The sequence below is a fragment of the Bos indicus genome, chromosome 1 (assembly GCF_029378745.1).
Source record: "Bos indicus isolate NIAB-ARS_2022 breed Sahiwal x Tharparkar chromosome 1, NIAB-ARS_B.indTharparkar_mat_pri_1.0, whole genome shotgun sequence".
NCBI classification, from domain to species: Eukaryota; Metazoa; Chordata; class Mammalia; order Artiodactyla; family Bovidae; genus Bos; species Bos indicus.
The window spans coordinates 125,950,764-125,965,621 of NC_091760.1; the positions used below are offsets into that span (position 1 = coordinate 125,950,764).

The 14,858-nt window shown below is 40.5% G+C and overlaps 1 protein-coding gene across 4 annotated transcripts in view; it reads left to right on the forward strand.

Annotated features, from left to right (window-relative positions):
* SLC9A9 (solute carrier family 9 member A9) overlaps positions 1-14,858 on the forward strand; it is a 663,806-nt gene that overhangs the window by 534,871 nt on the left and 114,077 nt on the right. For 3 of the 4 annotated variants that reach the window (XM_070770059.1, XM_070770128.1, XM_070770176.1), the window contains one exon: positions 11,434-11,509. In XM_070770059.1, the coding sequence (XP_070626160.1) occupies positions 11,434-11,509 (76 nt within the window). Of the gene's footprint in view, positions 1-11,433; positions 11,618-14,858 lie in introns of all 4 variants that reach the window. The other variant, XR_011561320.1, reaches the window with a different exon arrangement.

Below are 14,858 nucleotides of genomic sequence, written 5' to 3' on the forward strand. Positions count from 1 at the left end.
CTCCCAGAGTTCACCTAGACTCGCGTCCATTGAGTCAGTGATGCCATCCAGCCATCTCATCCTCTGTCGTCCCCTTCTCCTCCTGCCCCCAATTCCTCCCAGCATCAGAGTCTTTTCCAATGAGTCAACTCTTCACATGAGGTGGCCAAAGTACTGGAGTTTCAGCTTTAGCATCATTCCTTCCAAAGAAATCCCAGGGCTGATCTCCTTCAGAATGAACTGGTTGGATCTCCTTGCAGTCCAAGGGACTTTCAAGAGTCTTCTCCAACACCACAGTTCAAAAGCATCAGTTCTTCAGCTCTCAGCCTTCTTCACAGTCCAACTCTCACATCCATACATGACCACAGGAAAAACCATAGCCTTGACTAGACGAACCTTTGTTGGCAAAGTAATGTCTCTGCTTTTGAATGTGCTATCTAGGTTGGTCATAACTTTCCTTCCAAGGAGTAAGTGTCTTTTAGTTTCATGGCTGCAGTCACCATTTGCAGTGGTTTTGGAGCCCAAAAAAATAAAGTCTGACACTGTTGCCATTGTTTCCCCATCTATTTCCCATGAAGTGATAGGACCAGATGCCATGATCTTCGTTTTCTGAATGTTGAGCTTTAAGCCAACTTTTTCACTCTCCACTTTCACTTTCATCAAGAGGCTTTTGAGTTCCTCTTCACTTTCTGCCATAAGGGTGGTGTCATCTGCATATCTGAGGTTATTGATATTTCTCCCGGCAATCTTGATTCCAGCTTGTGCTTCTTCCGATCCAGCGTTTCTCATGATGTACTCTGCATATAAGTTAAATAAGCAGGGTGACACTATACAGCCTTGACGTACTCCTTTTCCTATTTGGAACCAGTCTGTTGTTCCATGTCCAGTTCTAACTGTTGCTTCCTGACCTGCATACAAATTTCTCAAGAGGCAGATCAGGTGGTCTGGTATTCCCATCTCTTGAATTTTCCACAGTTTATTGTGATCCACACAGTCAAAGGCTTTGGCATAGTCAATAAAGCAGAAATAGATGTTTTTCTGGAACTCTCTTGCTTTTTCCATGATCCAGCAGATGTTGGCAATTTGATCTGGTTCCTCTGCCTTTTCTAAAACCAGCTTGAACATCAGGAAGTTCACGGTTCACATATTGCTGAAGCCTGGCTTGGAGAATTTTGAGCATTACTTTACTAGCGTGTGAGATGAGTACAATTGTGCGGTTTGAGCATTCTTTGACATTGCCTTTCTTTGGGATTGGAATGAAAACTGACCTTTTCCAGTCCTGTGGCCACTGCTGAGTTTTCCAAATTTGCTGGCATATTGAGTGCAGCACTTTCACAGCATCATCTTTCAGGATTTGAAATAGCTCCACTGGAATTCCATCACCTCCACTAGCTTTGTTCGTAGTGATGCTTTCTAAGGCCCACTTGACTTCACATTCCAGGATGTCTGGCTCTAGGTGAGTGATCACACCATTGTGATTATCTTGGTCGTGAAGATCTTTTTTGTACAGTTCTTCTGTGTATTCTTGCCATCTCTTCTTAATATCTTCTGCTTCTGTTAGGTCCATACCATTTCTGTCCTTTATCGAGCCCATCTTTGCATGAAATGTTCCCTTGGTAACTCTAATTTTCTTGAAGAGATCTCTAGTCTTTCCCATTCTATTGTTTTCCTCTGTTTCTTTGCACTGATTGCTGAAGAAGGCTTTCTTATCTCTTCTTGCTATTCTTTGGAACTCTGCATTCAGATGTTTATATCTTTCCTTTTCTCCTTTGCTTTTTGCTTCTCTTCTTTTCACAGCTATTTGTAAGGCCTCCTCAGACAGCCATTTTGCTTTTTTGCATTTCTTTTCCATGGGGATGGTCTTGATCCCTGTCTCCTGTACAATGTCATGAACCTCATTCCATAGTTCACCAGGCACTCTATCTATCAGATCTAGGCCCTTAACTCTATTTCTCACTTCCACTGTATAATCATAAGGGATTTGATTTAGGTCATACCTGAATGGTCTAGTGGTTTTCCCTACTTTCTTCAATTTAAGTCTGAATTTGGCAATAAGGAGTTCACGATCTGAACCACAGTCAGCTCCTGGTCTTGTTTTTGTCGACTGTATAGAGCTTCTCCATCTTTGGCTGCAAAGAATATGATCAGTCTGATTTTGGTGTTGACCATCTGGTGATGTCCGTGTATAGAGTCTTCTCTTGTGTTGTTGGAAGAGGGTGTTTGCTATGACCAGTGCATTTTCTTGGCAAAACTCTATTAGTCTTTGCCCTGCTTCATTCAGTATTCCAAGGCCAAATTTGCCTGTTACTCCAGGTGTTTCTTGACTTCCTACTTTTGCATTCCAGTCCCGTATAATGAAAAGGACATCTTTTTTGGGTTTTAGTTCTAAAAGGTCTTGTAGGTCTTCATAGAACTGTTCAACTTCAACTTCTTCAGCGTTACTCGTTGGGGCATAGACTTGGATTACTGTGATATTGAATGGTTTGCCTTGGAAATGAACAGAGATCATTCTGTCGTTTTTGAGATTGCATCCAAGTACTGCATTTCGGACTCTTTTGTTGACCATTATGGCTACTCCATTTCTTCTGAGGGATTACTGCCTGCAGTAGTAGATATAATGGTCATAGTTACTAAATTATCTGACTCTTTTGTGACCCCATGGACTATAGCCCTCCAGGCCATTCTGTCCATGGGATTCTCCAGGCAAGAATACTGGAGTGGGTAGCCATTCCCTTCTTCAGGGGATCTTCCCTTCCCAGGGATTGATCCCAGAACTCCTGCTTTTGCAGGTGGATACTTTACCACTGAGGAAGCCCTGTCAACTGATTAACAGTTAACTGCCAACAATGAACAAGGAGGTTAATTTTCATCTTTTAAAATATAACTTTATTTTTAATACTCTGTGCTCTCTTAAGGCTAACTTCCAATTTTATTTTTGCTTCTGAAAATCCCTTCACTGAAATTCTGATGTTTGTTGTCATTCATGCTTGTGTGTAACCTGGGTAGATCAGTTCTGGTCACCATAGCTTAAGGAAGTCAAAGCAGAGCTGAGAAAGGTCCAGAGAAGGGCAGCTTCAATGAGCAGAGGGGGTTTAAAAGAATCAGGATTTCTCCAGCAGAAATGACTAGCACCGCAAAGGGCTGCAACGAAGTGTCTTTAAAAATATGGAGCATGTGAATCAGGTGAACAAAGACTTGTGTGCCAGATCCCAGAAAACCATAACCTAGAACATCCTTAAATCTGAAAAAGCTCATTTGGAGAAGAATAAAAGTACTTGTTCTTCTGCACAATTGACACTTAGTACTCAGAGTCATCTGGAGTTACGAGACTGGAAATACAAGTAGGTTCAGCAGGGAAAGAGATTCATTAACAGATGGTAGGGTCATCTAGTCATTAAGTAATATTTAATTTTGCCTTGTGAATATTTTCTAATATTTCTAACAAACTTATAGGAAACAGGATAAAGATTCCCACAAGTATGTTCCTCAGATTTAGCAATTATCAATATTTTTTTCATACTTGCTATTGGAGTTGGCCTCATAGAATGGGAATCCCATGGTACATACCAACAAATATTTCAGAAATAAAACATTAGCCTCTAAAGGGCTTCCCTGATAACTCAGTTGGTAAAGAATCCGTCTGCAATGCAGTAGACCCCAGTTCAATTCCTGGGTCAGGAAGATCCCCTGGAGAAGGGATAAGGCTACCCACTCCAGTAATCTTGGGCTTTCCTTGTGGCTCAGCTGACAAAGAATCCACAATGCGGGAGACCTGGGTTTGATCCCTGTTTTGGGAAGCCTCTAAAATTGATCTGATCCATGTGAGAGTTTTTTTTTTTAATGTTATTGCAACTAATAGTTCTGTATGAAAAAGTAAATGACTGTTTCAGAGCAAGTATCTTGAGTTTTTTGGGGGCCAACACTGAATTTATTTTGATTTTACTTGTTCATGCTTATACACTGAAAAGAGTACAACCTACCCACTACTATTTTTACTGAGTAAGACTAAATTCCATGTATATACATATATGTCTTACCTGAAGATTCTATAATTTCATGCTTTAGAAAGCAAAAGCAATAACAAGGAAGAGGGAGCAGAAGATGGTAGCTACTATTTAGTGGTTAGGCACCATATATAAAATCACATTTAGTCTCTAACTTGACCAATCAATATACATATTATAAACCTCACTTTTTTAAGAGTAAAGCTTTTATTTAGTTAGTTATGGCTGCACTGGATCTTTGCTGCTGCGTGGGCTTTCACTAGTTGTGGCAAGCAGGGGCTATTCCAGTTGCAGCGTGCAGGCTTCTCATCACAGTGGCTCTTTTACTGGACAGCATGGGCTCTAGGGCCTGTGGGCTTCAACAGTTGCTGCAGCGGGGCTCAGTAGTTGTGGCACATGCGCTTAGCTGCCCAACGTCACGTGGGATCTCTCTGGACCAGGGATCAAACCCGTGTCCCCTCTGCTGGCAGATGGATTCTTAATCACTTGACCACCAGGGAAGTCCTAAACCCTATTTTATAAAGGATGAAATTGGAGTTCCAAGAATTGAACCAGCTTTCCCAAGACAACATAAAAATTCCAGCCACTGCAACAATACCCAAACTCAACTTCTAGTTCCACAGCTTACGAAACTGTCGTTCTCAGCTTGAATTGTTTTCTGCTTGCACTCTACCTCTTCACACCACCATTGGGAAAGGGCCTCCTGGCAGAACAAAAGGAGAATATAGGGCCCTTTTCATTTGTTTTCCTTCTTTCAAGGGTCATAGTCCTTTGCTGCCTGAACTCTATCACATATTTATGGCACCAGTTATTCTACCAGCCATTATGTATTTTGAAAGTAGTTTTGTAAGGGGAAACATTGTTCTGTTTCATTTCACTTTCAGGCAAAAATATAACACTCTGTTTGGTTCAGTTCAGTTGCTCAGTCGTGTCCAACAGGCCTCCCTGTCCATCACCAATTCCCGGAGCTTACTCAAACTCATGTCCATGAGTCGGTGATGCCATCCAACCATCTCATCCTTTGTCATCCCCTTATCTTCCTACCTTCAATCTTTCCCAGCACTCAAATCACAAGTCTAAATGCAAGACCCTAATCTATGCTATGGTGTTCGTGATTTGGAGTACTGTCATTGGGGGATAGCATGAGCTAGGATCTTCTTGCTCTGAAGTACCTTTTCAACTCCAGTGCCTTTTACATGTAGAACTTACAATTCTATTAGTAGTATGTAGTTGTATCAGACTTCTACAGCTGCACAATAAATTGTCCTGAAAATTAGTGGCTTGAAATAACAAACATTTATTACCTCACAGTTTCTATGGGTCAGGAATCTGAAAGCAAATTAGCTGAGTGTTTCTGGTGCAGGGTCTCTCCTGAGGTTGCAGTCAGGATGTCAGCCAGAGTTAGTCATCTGAAGGCTCGCCTGGGACTGAAGGATCCACTTCCATGTTGGCAGGAGGCCTCAGTTCCTTGCTCACTCTTCAAGGAGATTCAGACCCTTACCACATAGATCTCTCCACAGAGCTGCTTGAGTGTCCTAACGATATGGTAGCTGACTTCCCTCCTCTGCTTCAAGACAGACAGCAAGGAGGAAACCACAATGCCTTTTTATGACATACTCTTGGATATCACCATTGCTTCTGCTCCATTCTATTGATTAAAAATGAGTCACTAAGTATGGTCCACACTCAATAGGAAGGGAAATTAGTCTCCATTTTTTTAACTCATGTCTACTATTTATTGGACAATCTGTGAAGCACTGTGCTACAAAGGGCTTCTCATGGAAGCCCTATGAGGTAGGGATTGCATCCACATCTCACAGGGAAGACAACAGTTTCAGAAGAATAAGCCACTTGCCCCTGATCACACTGCAGGGGAGAAAGGCTCCATCTTTTAAAGGAATAGGTACCAAAGAGTCTGTGAATCTATGTTTTTAAATCACCAAAGTATTATACTTACCTGAGCTGATTTATTTTCACTGAATTAACTTGAATCCTTTGTACAGACAAAATTATTTTTGAAGCAGTCCCCATCCTTTTTTTGTGGTAGTGAAACCATGAGTTTAGCCCATCTGGTTATATATCTGTGATGTCTAAGTTTCCTCTTAGCAGTTTTATTCATCCTTATCTGGCATGTATTTTCTGACTATACCTTCTTGGGAACATTTATGAATTTATCATGGTGTGGGGAAGGTAGAAATGTTTGCATAAAATACTTGATATGTGGAGGCTAAGAATTAATTTTACTTTTTAAAACATAAATTTGAAAAAAATTTCCTTTTGCCTCTCAATTGTATATGCCCCCCCCCCTCTTCAGAACCCAGAAATCTTTCCCTTTAGGGACAGAGACTCTAGTCCTCTTCTTGGTCATCATAAAATCAAGGCAATAAATTTGAAATTATCACATGAATACATTCCAAACTGGGGGAGATGGCAGGGCAAAAGTACTGCTATCAAATTCCATTCACACTTACTACTGGAAAAAGTGCTCTGGAACCTTAAGGAACCCTACAGACTTATTATGATAATTACCTGTCATTGTCATCATTCTGTACAACCTCCATTGACTTTAGTATTGAATACGAAATCTTGAGAAATAGAAAGGAAAATCTTCTCTCTCTTAATCCACCGAATCCCCATGAAGTGAGGAGCACTCCCATATGATTAGCCCAGAGCAGAGGTTCATCTGGTTCACTTAGCAAAGGTCCCTCGTTTGAATATTGATAGAGGGATGTATTTACATTGGCTTAGTTCTTTCTCACTAAGGTTAATACAACAAACAATCCCCTCTTGCTTCAGTGTCTGGTTTTCAAAGATTTCTTGCCAGAGCCTTTTGTTTTCTCTCAGGGGTCCAAATAAGCATAAAACAAAGAGTACCTTCATAATTTCCCTCTTGCTGCCTCTCTAGGGTGTTGCTAGAGGGGTCACTCAAAAGACAACTACTCACTCCCTACTGTGCTCCGCCACTTCCCAACCTCTGATCTATTCCCTTGTTTAAGGAGAAAAAGGAAAGACATCAAATGCCCCCGTCGTTTGTACATTTTCCCAGAAATAGAGGATAATAAAGGAACCCGAAATTGCACATATATCAAACACTCTGCCTCTTAGAAGTATCAAGGACAAATAAAAGCTAAGATTCAGTGCCCTTGAATCTCCAATTCCCATTTACAGCTGTGAAACATGAGGCTCACAGTTGGAAAGTGTATCATTATTATTGAACGGGAGACAGTCGAGAGAACTCAAATCTTGGTCTTCAGTTTCTGGATCCTCCGCTCGTTCCAACATGTGTGCCACTTCCTCTCTGGCATCCAAAAACTCAGAAGAGAAGATATATTGCTAACAATAAAGAAAATATCACCATGTTCCAGATTTTTCTGATGACTGCTCACATCCATTGTCCTGGGGTGTGATCTGGTCTCAGCTTCAGAATGATCTAGGTAAATTGATGCTACCTGCTGTCCTCTGCCCATCTGGGCCCTCTCAGGGGCTTGCCCTCTGTGCTGCCTCATCAGATACTTCCCATGTTCCTGGGTGGCTGCAAAGGCTGGCCTTCCTTTGGAACATTTATCTTCAACCCCCAGTGAACAAGCAGAGCACAGAGTGGACTAACTCATTTATTTCTCCTCATTTATTGATGGCCTTTCATAACCAAGTTATTAAGTCATCAATAACTTCAGAGAAATAAATGAATGGATCCAGAACTGGGCCAACAGATATTTAAGACATACTCTGAACACTTTATCTCAGATCAGCAGAAAAAGTCAATGCTTAGGTCCTCAGTGGTATTTTCCTTACCTGGAAACACATGTTCTATATTTTATTGTAATGGAAACCCAGTATATTTCTCTATAAAGTAGTGAAATGACTAACATCTCCAGTATCCCAAGTAAATTAAAGTTTGAAAAATAGATTATAAGTGTTAACATTTTTTCCCAAAATACCATCCAGTATGTGTTGCTCTCATCAGCTGGCAAAAAAAAAAAAATAGTTCTGGTATATTTGCCAGAAATAGATTATAAACTTTCAGGAGTGTTTGTAAATTCTGATATTCCCCTCTGGAGATAAACTAAAATGAAAAGGAGATGGAAAAGGGAGTGAAAGGCAGGGAGGGTTTCTAAGACCCTAAGAAACCCTTGAAACCAGTATTTAGGAGTCTAAAGAAATTTACAACACTAAAGTTAAGTTTCTATACAGATAACTTTCCGACATGTCAGTGGTTCAGCCACCTGAGAGGAGCCATGCATTTTCATTATGTTTGGGGGTATATACAGCTGCTCTGTCTCAACCTTGGGTTGAGACATTTGCTCTAGTTTGCTCTTCACTAACCCTGGGACCTCACGATGAGAATCTTGGCTGCTGCTGAGAAGCCACAAGTGTGGTTGGAAACCTCTCTGTGCCACAGTTACCTCAGTTTCCTCTGTAAAGTGGGAATAATAATATACAAGCAGCACTTTGAATAGTGTCTGGCACATGGTATCTGTTCAAGAAGTGTCAGCTGTTATTGTTGTTGTCATTAATGATAATACAGTATTTTCCATATGCTTAGGACCTCAGAAACCAGTCAATCTAATTTCCTCAATTCATTTTACAGACAAGGAGACTGCAACCCAAATAGCTTATCAAGCAATGTACATTCTTTTCAACATTTAAAGGCTGAGTGAGAGACCAGCAGAAAGAACATCATCTTTGTTTTTTATTAACTGTTTATTTTATATTGGAGTATAGCCTATTAACAATGTTGTGATAGTTTTAGATGGACAGTAAAGGATACTGTCATACATACACATGTATCCATTCTCCCCTAAACTTCTTTCCCATGCAGGCTGCCACATAAAATTGAACAGAATCCATTTTGTATATAGCAATGTGTACATGTTGATCCCAAACTTCCTAACTATCCCTTCCCCACTCCTTCCCCCTGGCAACCAAAACTTTGTTCTCTAAGTTTGTGAGTCTGTTTCTGTTACAACATCACCTTTAGAATCCATGAGTCCTACATTCAAATACTAGCGCTGCAGCTTGCTCGCTGTGTGACTTTGGACTCACCTCTTCTCTTTGAATCTCGCTAGATCCTCACTTGTAAAATAGGTATAATACAACTTACACTGATGGATTGTGTGAAAACCGAAAAATAATGACTGAAAAAGTTAATGACTGGATAATGTGACCAACACACTGCCTAGGAATTAATGAGCATTCCATAGCTGAGGACTATTACTGCAAATGTCATTCAACTGGGCTACTGCAGAGTAGGGGCTAGAAGCCTGGGCCCCTGATTGCCAGCTAAGCTCACCACTACACAGCCCACCTTAGCTGAGAAACAAACAACCAAACAAAAAAACAGAAATTTGCTTAACTCCTTTCTATCAGTTTTCTTCAATGACTATCTTGTCATCAGTGGATGTTACTAGCTATCAAAATTAACTATGCCTCTTGATGGATTAAATTTATAACTCCTTATTGTTCTTAAAAAAAAAAGAAAGCAAAGAAAGCAAGAACTCCCCAGTGTTGGCCTAGAACTTTTCTACCTAGTTTAGTTTAGGGAGAACAGTTTTACTCTCCCAGCTGTGCCCCAGCTGCTGACCTGTTTGAGAGATGGTGACTCAGAAACAGCTTGCAAATGTTCCAAGATGATGAAGAAAACACTAAGTATAGCAACAACTTTGCAAATCTGACACCTTTTGCAAGATAGAAATAGCTAGAGAAAGGTTCAAGGAAGAATGGAAATTGAACTGGACACCCTGGTTTCCTTCTAGTGGAAATGTAATGAATAAATTCTAACTCTAGATAACAGGGCATGGCATTCCAGGTGTATCAGAAAACAGATCTATGGAACTCAAACATCCATGGAAAGATCATGGATGTCCCACTGAGGAGCTTGGGGGTGGGGCATGAGGTCAGGTAAGTTTGAGAAAAGCTTCCCTCTCAAAAGTTTACAATGCTCACTTATAAATTAAAGATTCTAAAAATTTCTATAAATAGCAATCCTGCTTAACATGCTCAAACCCACCTTTTCCTGAATGATTAGCACAGGATTTCCATCAACATCACATGGAACAGTGGCATGCTGAGGAACGCTATTTAGGAAACTGTTCCGTGTTGGAAATCAGAGGTCTTCAAACACCAGTGAGAAAGCCTGCCTGTTTGGGTTCTCATTCTGTTGTTGAGTTTCTGTTTCAATCATTTTAGACAGAGTTTAGATGGCTGCCTAGAAAGGGATCACACTTAAGCTTTCTTACATCCCCATTTCGTTTGTGAGGCATGGAACTGAAGCCCCTGCTGTGACATGTGTTTTGGAGCAGAATCCAGCCTTTTGTGTTCAGTTATTTATCATTAACCATCAGTGGTACTGTCTGGAGAGGGGAATAAAAAGTAAATACATTAAATGAAGCAAATTAACTTAGATTCATCTAAAGGCTGGCTTTGGAACACCCAGTGGTTTGTCACTGTCTTCCATGCATCCTGATTTCTTGAGAATGTTCACTTACTTGTGGACTGTGAACTCTTGAACCATTTGGGGATGGAAACCAAGGGTCCAAACAAAGCAATGAAATCCATTTTAATATATAAATGCTTTTAATGATGGAGATAATTGCAATTGATTGAAGTCTGGAATTTTCTTTTCTTAATACGTGAAATGGGATACAAAGAAAAAGATTAAATGTCACTGAATCTCCTTCATACCACACTGCAATGTTCATTATCATCCACCTTTATAAAGTCCACAAAAATTTTTCACCTTTTCCCTTTTTCTCCCATTTTTATCATCTACTGTTACATAATCACCCACCAAATGCTTTCTTTTTGTCCTTCTTAATTCCTTTTCTTTGTCCCTCCCACTGTGGTCCTTTTGGAAAAGAGAGGGGAGGCAAGGGGGCTGGGAGATAAACACATTCAGTTATTATAGGCTTCTTAACAAGAATGTCTATTTCAAAATTTCAGAATTGAAGGGAAAGATATCAAGAAATTAACCAGGGCCTTTGGTAGTGATCTATCAAAAAGAAAATGAATGAAAACTAGTTTAACAATGATTAGACTGTTAGCCCTTTAGTCTTGACCTTTTGGTAAATCATAAATAAATACCATCCAAATTTGAGAGAAGTAACTGCCAAATTCCCACAACAGCAATCTGACAGAAATATCATTTTTATTGGTGTCAAAAAAGTGGCATTTCTAAGCTGTTTAATAAAACAGGGGTTATTAAGAAAAGTAAATGTTGAATTATGCCACAGGAGTCTCATCCATATGGCAAGATCTATGAGCTAATTGCTTGGCAGCTACTTCACCATTTAGATAAAAATGCCTCTACCTGGAAAGTTTTTTTTTTTAAGTGGTTTAATTTGATATATAGTTAAAATATACTGAATACATACTATATATTAATGTTGATATGTCAGTATTTTATATTGATCATTTCTCTAATGACTTCTTCTACTGTCCCTTCTCCAGGAAGCAAATAATTTGGGTAAAAGCACGACAAAATCAGAGAGCGCCTGGCTCTTCAGAATGTGGTACGGCTTTGACCACAAGTATCCTTTGGTAATGATCATCTTCCAGCTCCTTCTACACGGCAAACATGAACTTTGAGCGCCTCATCACTGAGGTGTGTGCCTCTGCTCGGCAAGAAACACCAAAAGGTAAAGTGAATTTGTGACCAAATTAACCGAAAGGATGATTTCAAATAATCAAAACGTATGTCATTTATACTTACGTGTTGCGAAGAGCTAACGTGAAATCTCTCAGAAACAACTGGATTTGGTGTGTGTGTGACAGTCTACAATTTCCTAATGCCAGATGACAAAATCGTGGAGTCTTGAAAAATGGACCTATCTTACTAATTTTACTGCTCATCCCTTTGTAAAAATATCGTATTTCTGGTGGAGTCAGTCAGGATGACAAAGCTCCTTCACCCTTCTGCTAGGGACCCATTTATCTGGTTTTGTTTCATGCTGTAAAAAATGAAAGGGGAGGGGAGAAGGGAGAAGGAATGGTCCAAGGAGAAGAGTGAGTCCCGTCATCACACTGTGAAATAATACTACTTTGTTTTCCAGGAAACACTTGAGTAAGTTTTTTTTTTTTTTTTTTTTCTAGTGAAGGGCAATTTTAAAATTCTAGCAATCAGTGTAAACATGGTGGCTCGATACACGTTGCCCTGTGACTCACAGGGCTAAGAAGTCAGGCCTGGAGGGCTTTGCCATTGTGAGTTGCAGTAAGCGGTCCATCTCTAATCCCAGGCAAAAGCGCCACAGAAGAAAGGAAAGAAATGCGCTGAAAATTGAATGTGTTGGGTCTTTGTAGTTAGTTTTCCACAGTCACAAATCCCTCTCCTTTCAGGGAGAAAATGTCAGTCACTGGGTGATTTTAAAGCAGCTTGGCAGTGATTAAAGCCACAGCAGATCAGTGGGAGAGGAAGAAGAATTAAGAACGGGTAAAAGAAAGTCAAAGAATAAGATGAAGAAGAGGTAAAAGTGGAAAGGGAAGAGGAGGCAAGAGAAATACAGGAAATACACAGCAAAAAGGAAAACAAATTAGAGGAATAACTGCAGAAAAATACAAGTACGATTGACTCGAATAATCAAAAGTAAATCAAGGTTAAAATTCGAAAGCAATTCTGGGAAAGTAGAGCATTCCAAGAATTATGAAGTAGAGATGTGGAAGGTAGAGGCTTTCTGAGACTATGGTTTTGTTTTTCTGTATTCCTGTTATCTATGGACAAATACCTTGTCTTGCTCAATCTTGAGCTTTCGTGGACAGTGTGGGCTGCCTGCACCCTAAAAGTGGCCCATCTTGGCCATTAACTGCCTCCAGGAGGTGCTGTACCCCATTAACCACTCACTGGTCCCTGGCTTTTAGCAGGTTATGCAGGTTTATGCTCCAGGTTGTGTTTCTTCTAGAAATACATCTCCCCTGCCATTGCTTAGGTATCAATAACCAAATTTGTAAGAAGTTGTAAAAAGCTGGCTAAAGAGTACATATAACGGCTGCTTGGTTATGACAAAATGTACAGGAAGATAAAGTTTTGGGGTTCCTGGACCCAAGATCTGACTTGTGTGAACAGAGGCTTCCCCATCCATCCAAGCAATGTGCTGGATACCAGCTCAGTGTCCTACAACTCGACTCAATCCTGACATTGCCCATCTGGATACAGTGTCAGATCCTCTCAGGTAAGGGCTTGGTCCCACAGCCCTCACCACTTCAGATGCCAGCCACAAGCCCAGGTTGCTACCTCTGCTTCCAATCTATCGGCTACAGGTTGGAGGTTCCATGACCTCCTCCTTGGGTTCGATTAATTTGCTAGAAAACTTCACAGAACTCAGAAAAACGTTTTACTTACTAGATCACTGGTTTATTATAAAAGGATATAACTCAGGAAAAGCCAGATGGAAGAAGTGCACAAGAGAAAGGACACGGAACCCCCATGGACTCTATGGGTACACCACTCTCCCCAAATCTCCGCCTGTTCACCAACCTCTAAATTCTCCTCAGCTCCATCCTTTTGAGGTTTTGTGGAACTTCATTGCATAGGCACAATGGATGAATCATTGGCCCTTGGTGACTGAAATCCATTACCAGTCCTTCCCTCTTTCCCAGACGTGGGGAAGGCAGGGCTTGAAAGTCCCAACCCTCTAATCACATGGTTGGCTCTCCTGGTATCCAGCTCCTGACCTTAGATGGGGTCCAAACGTCACCCATTAACATAACAGAGGATGCCTTTTTGCTTTCATCACTTAGGAAATTTAAGGGTTTTAGGAGCTCTGAGACAAAACTAGGGATGAAGACCAAATTGATATTTCTTATCATAAACCACAATATCACAAAACGGCAAATCAGAAATTTGATAAAAGGTGGTTCTGTTCAAATTCTGACAGTGTTGTAAGGAATGCTTTACAATGAAGAAAAGAAACAAAATGGAAAAAAATAACTGGGAGACAAGAAAACGAAAGTGGCAACCCTCCCCAAGTTGTATCTTAGAGCAGTACACTAAATTCAGATGACGTCATAGACTTTGTCCCACGTTTCACCAGGGGATTATTTCCATGTGATTATGGGCAGACTAGCAAAAAATGAAGGCAGACTTAACACTCTTAGTAATATCTCTTCTCATGGTAATTTGTCCTCCTGTGCATTCATTCTAGAAATTGCAGGACGACCATCACTGCATAAATATATTTTCTCTTAGACAACAGAGCTTTTATATCCCAGTTGTGCTCTGAATTCATACCCAGAGAGTAGCAAAACCTACAAATTTCCACTCTGTACACTCTTGATTTATCTGTATTTTTAGAGATAAATTATTCTCTTGGCATTTATGTTCATTCTGTTGTCCCCCCAGAACCCAGGTGCTGTGCCCCCATGGACCTCATGGGTAGGCTATGCCAGGTGCGATCAGGGTACAGCTGATCTCCCTGTTCCAGGGTCAGGTTGCCTGGCTCAGGCCAAAACAGAAATTGTGAGGCTGAAAGAAATGGACCATGCAGTTTGGAGCCGCTCAAGTTTCATTTTAGTAAAACTGCATCCTGCAAATGAAATGTCATAAAGAATTACTGGCAAAAGAAAAAGAAGAATCAATGAGCCTTTGTATGTACCTTTATCATTCAGCATCCTCTGGAGAAACAGAATCAGTAAGGAGTACACACGCACACTCGTATACATACATACACCTATACACATACACATACGCATGGGTTTACTTCGAGGAAATGGCTTATGAGTTTGTGAGGGTGGCAAGTCCAGAATTTGTAGGGTAGGCTCTTAATCTAGAAACTCTCAAGCAGGAGCTAAGATTCAGTAATCTTGAGATAAAATTTCTTCTTCCTCGGGGAAACCTTATTTTGCTCTTAAGTCCACTCAACTGATCAGATGAGACCCACTTATGTT